We start from the raw sequence: 5343 nt of genomic DNA, 5'->3' as shown, positions 1-5343 counted from the left end.
CGAACAACGTTAAAATGTTTTTGGAATAAAGACTGAGAAATGATGTAAATTCCTGCTTTTTACTTGACATTAGCAATATTTTTATTTCGCCATAAAGATTAAGAAAAAGAGCCGTCATTCGTCAAACGGAATAGGTACTGTCAAATGTGACGTTTTCAACGAATAGAAACGGCACGGAAATAATTTTCACTATTTTTTATTAACGAAATTCTTAAATTGGTTCATTAATTTTAAATATTATTGTGATAAACGCTTTCTTATTTTTCTGTTGTTTAATATTTACTTTCATTGAGTCATGTGCACAAGTTGACTCTCGATTTCGCCCTTGAAAACAGTGATACAAAAAGTCTAAAGTCAGCATAGCAACAACTGTACCATACAATTTTAGAGTTTTTAGAAGGAAATCTAGCGCCAAAAAGAGTGGTGTCGATATGAGGTATTATAAAGAACTTTTACCATATACTTACTGAACTATTTCGCTTATATATTTTTAAGGCTGAAACAAAACGAAAACCATTGTGTCTAAGTATAAAAATGTTTTACTGGAAACCATCGTCATGGTGTACAAGCATTACTTCATGTATATACACTGAAAACTGCTATAATTGTATAAAGACTTTATGTAAAAATTATATAAATTACATGTGTCAAAATATAATGTTTTCAGAAAAAGAATATTATGTGAGGAAACGGTTTTGGAATTTGGAACAAGTACTTACATTTCAGTATGTGCTGGTTAGAGGTTTGTCCTTTGCAGTCCCCAAATAGACTGCTGTCCACCTGTTGTCGACTGCTGTTATACTACAAAAGATATTAAATATTCAACATTTTTGACCACATCTTTTATCCAATCTTTGTTTACTTTTTGCCATACAGTGTCTATATCTCCTTTCATTTAGAAATTTAAAAAGTTTCTCATTGAGAATTAATACTTAAATAGGTATTGTTTGTAAATTTTTTTAGGGTTCCATACCCAAAGGATAAAACCGGACCCTATTACTAAGGGGGGTATTACATTATCATTTATATTGGATCATTTCTATGATCATATATAGGATCCAATATATATGATCATTTGATCATATCTGCTTATTACATTTTCATATTTCATTGATCTTATTTTATGTCATAGGTATGTGGTTTCAATAGCCAATGGAGAGTGCTAACGCTGACAGGTATTGACGTCAGGGTTACTAGATCTCAGAGAATTCGATTTGTCAAAAGATATCGTCATTTTTAATATGGCTTGTTTTTTGTTATTTCAGCAAGATTATCCAAATATATAATTAGAACAAGAAATTAAAAACTCTTTTTTATATTAAATAACTGGCAACACCTATTTCTATGACCGTATTGGATCCAATCTCTCAGCAAATGTCAAAAATCTCTGATCAAGGAAGAAATGAATCATATGTCTATATTATATTATCCAATATCATCGACATTATCCAATATATTGAATATCAATGATCTCGGATCCAATATATATGATAATCTAATATCCCTCTAAGACTTCCATGTCTGTCTGTCCATCTGTCTGTCTCCAGGCTGTATCTCAAGAACAGTTATTGCTAGATTTCTGAAATTTTCACAGATTGTGTATATCTGTCGCCGCTATAATAACAAATACTAAAAACAAAATAAATTAAAAATTTAAGGGGGGCTCCCATACAACAAACAATGTTTTTGCTATTTGTTGCTCAATATCAATAATGGCAATAGGTAGGCACTTGAAATGTTCTCAAAATACTTAGTTGTATTTATAATTTAATAATTAATAATAATATTTAAATTAAATAAATAATTAAAGGGGGCTCCCATACAAAAAACACATTTTTTACCTATTTTTGCTCTATATGGTACCACTTGGTCTTGCGCGAGTCCAACTCGCACTTGGCTGATTTTATTTCTGATACTCCATACTTTTGTGATAAAAAGTTACTGTGTTTCCTGAGAATTTATCTATGTTTGTAGTTGTAACTTGTAAACTAATTACATATATCTTAGATGTTTGCAGTTGTATGATATGTTTTTTTACTATTTGATTAATTAGTAAGATACTAAGATACCTTTGTATATTTAATTATTTAAATTATATCATGAAATAATTATTTGAATAAAATAATAATATATGTGTGAGAGCCATGCTTCGGCACGAATAGGCCGGCTCGGCCGGAGAAATACCACATTCTCACAGAAAACCGGCGTGAAACAGTGCTTGCGCTGTGTTTCGCCGAGTGAGTGAGTTTACCCATGTATTGCTGTTTATATAATTTTATGTTATTATGATATTAATTCTGTTTTGCTAATTATCATGTTTCTTTATTTCCAGATGAGTGCTACAATTAATACATGGTGGTATAAAGTAATGAAGTTATAATATTTGTCTGAACATAATTAATAAGAAAAGTTGGTGCTAATTATTAGCTTAAAATGATTACAAGAAGATGGTTCCATCCATCACTGAATGGAGTGGATGCTGAGAAATTGTTGCTAGAAAAAGGTAGGGATGGTTATTTTCTCGCCAGACCCAGTATGAGTAATAAAGGTGACTTTACACTATCAGTCAGACGAGGAAACGAAGTGACGCACATAAAAATCCAAAATAATGGTGAATTTCTTGACTTGTATGGTGGTGAGAAATTTGCTACACTCTCAGAGTTAGTGCAGTATTACATGGAAAATCAAGGTCAGTTACGTGAAAAAAATGGCAATATTATAAGATTAAAAACTCCTTTAAATTGCGCCGATCCGACTACTGAACGATGGTACCACGGCCAGCTCACTGCGAAAGAAGCGGAACGAATCATGTTGGAAAACGGGAAAAACGGATCTTTCCTAGTGAGAGAGTCGCAGAGGCAACCCGGGGACTTCGTCCTGTCGGTTCGCACTCGAGAGAAGGTGACGCACATAATAATCAGACGTCAGGGGAACATGTACGACGTCGGCGGCGGCCTCCAGTTCGACGACCTGGTGGGCCTCGTGGAGCACTACCGGAACTATCCCCTCGTCGAAACCACCGGCGAAGTTATACGCCTCATGCAGCCCTTCAACGCCACTCGGATCCAGGTGCAACACTTCCACACGCGCGTCAAACAACTGCAGAGCGAAAACGAGGGCCCGATCGAGAGTATGGCCTACAAACAAGGGTTCTGGGAGGAGTTCGAAACCCTGCAAATGATGGAGAACCTTCAGCTATTCGACAGAATGGAGGGCTCGAAGCCGGAGAATATTAGAAAAAATAGGTACAAGAACATCATACCGTTCGATCATACGCGAGTCGTCCTTCGCGACATCCCCGCTGACGCGCCGCCGGGCTCCGACTATATCAACGCTAATTACATTCGCTGCGACTTCATCGACTCCAATTCGGAGGGCAACGACGTGAACGGCTCCAACGAGAACAGCAGCCCCCAGAGTAAGGACGAAAACTCCAGGAGCAAAGTCATTCAAGTTAGCATATCGGAGGAGAAACAGAAGGAGCCCTCGAAAGCCTACGTGAGAAACGGCGTCTACAAGCCGATGCCCACGTTCGAGGTCAGCGTTCTCCGCACCAACCCCAACTACGTCAACACCACTATCCCCAAAGCGAGCGACGCGGCCGAGAACCGGGATCTGGTAAACGTCTACAACAAGGTGTACATTGCCACGCAGGGGTGTCTCTCCACCACCATCTACCAGTTCTGGTCCATGATATGGCAGGAGGACGTCCGCATCATAATAATGACCACCAAGGAAATGGAGCGCGGGAAAGTCAAGTGCGAGCGGTACTGGCCCGATCTCAACAAGACGGAAGTGATAAAGAAGTACACGATATTCAACGAGATGGAGTCGTCGACGCAAGACTACACGCTGCGGCGGTTCGTGGTGACGAAGAAGGACGAGCCGACCGTGAAGCGGACGATATTCCACTTCCACTTCACCGCGTGGCCCGACCACGGCGTGCCGGCCGAGCCGGGCCGCGTGCTCAACATCTTGCTCGACGTCAACTACCGTCTACACCAGATCATGACCGGCGAGAACCCGCCGAGCCAGGCCGTCGTCTGCGTCCACTGCTCCGCCGGCATCGGCAGGACGGGGACCTTCATCGTCATCGACATGATCCTCGATCAGATAAGGAAGGAGGGTTTCGACTGCGAAATAGATATCCACCGGACGGTGCAGATGGTGCGAGACCAGCGGTCTGGTATGGTGCAGAACGAGGCCCAGTACAAGTTCATTTACATGGCGTTGCTAGAGTTCATCGAGACCGAGAAGTTGAGAGTGGGTCTGGGCTCCGAACCCCCGCAGGAGGTTCAAGCACCGGAAAAGAACTTTTTCAGTAAAATAAACGCCCTGTCGATTGGAAACAAGTAGGTAGTTCGGTATTGTAAGGAATATATCGTCATCTGTTAGAGATTAAAATGATTATGAATCTATTCCATGGGCGTAGCGAGGTACGGGGGCAGCCGCCGCTTCTCCTACAAGAGCGATCGGTCGCTAATGCGTGGTAAATAAACGTGGAGCGGAGAGGTTGCGGGGTGAGAGAGGAGGCATACTCATATTATGTCAAAAATCACGAATTCGATTTTCTTGATTTTCCCACTATATATACCCTGGCTACGCCCATGATCTATTCTATTAAAGAGCGGTTGTTAATTTTATGATACATAGATTTATCCGATCTGCATAGATCGTTTTGCAATATTTTGCTGATAAAATTAATTCTAACTTTGTTGAAATATTGTAATTCTTTTTTAAAAAGGGTTTCACGAGACACCGTAAAATGAATAATAAAAACAATAATTCTTTATTTACTTCACCTATAACGTGTGGCCTAAGTAAAAGGTGTCATTATTATTTTAGAACTCCTTCAAGAGTTTAATGACCAAAAATCAAGCTACGCGACATTGAGCTCTAGAGACCTAATAACATGTTAATTTATCTAAATGTTATTAAATATGCATCACCTTTTCAAATCTTTTGGTAGAGTATAAATCAAATAAGTTTGTATATAATTATATGAAAACTGGGAGACCTGATGATGTTTCAAAATATTGCTTTAAATTTATTATATGAAGTCAGGCGCTTGGCTTCAATGTGATCTCGAATCGATAAAAAAAGTATATTTTATTTGTGATGAAGTATAAATGTGTGAGATAAATCTGCTTTTGCAAACTAATATTTTAATATTTCTTAGCGTCATCAGTTGAAAGTAGAATACAATATAATATGTAGTAAGTATAGTTTTTTTTATAAATTCCGAGAATTTTTTTTACCAATTCCAAAAGGAAGGATGTTCTATGTTCGGCTGTTTTTACCTATTATAATATATGTAATGAATTGATAAGCATCATTGACTAG

At 38.5% G+C, this 5343-nt stretch overlaps 1 protein-coding gene across 1 annotated transcript; it reads left to right on the top strand.

Moving 5' to 3' along the window:
- The first annotated feature begins 216 nt into the window (after positions 1 to 216).
- Positions 217 to 5090, top strand: LOC121728947 (tyrosine-protein phosphatase non-receptor type 11-like). The gene is made up of 3 exons (XM_042117293.1): positions 217 to 436; positions 2333 to 4412; positions 4610 to 5090. The coding sequence occupies exon 2, from the start codon at positions 2434 to 2436 to the stop codon at positions 4354 to 4356; it is 1923 nt and encodes a 640-aa protein (XP_041973227.1). The 5' UTR covers positions 217 to 436; positions 2333 to 2433; the 3' UTR covers positions 4357 to 4412; positions 4610 to 5090.
- The last annotated feature ends 253 nt before the right edge of the window (positions 5091 to 5343 follow it).

The sequence above is a fragment of the Aricia agestis genome, chromosome 7 (assembly GCF_905147365.1).
Source record: "Aricia agestis chromosome 7, ilAriAges1.1, whole genome shotgun sequence".
Classification (NCBI taxonomy): Eukaryota; Metazoa; Arthropoda; class Insecta; order Lepidoptera; family Lycaenidae; genus Aricia; species Aricia agestis.
This window is presented reverse-complemented; position numbering and strand designations above follow the sequence as displayed.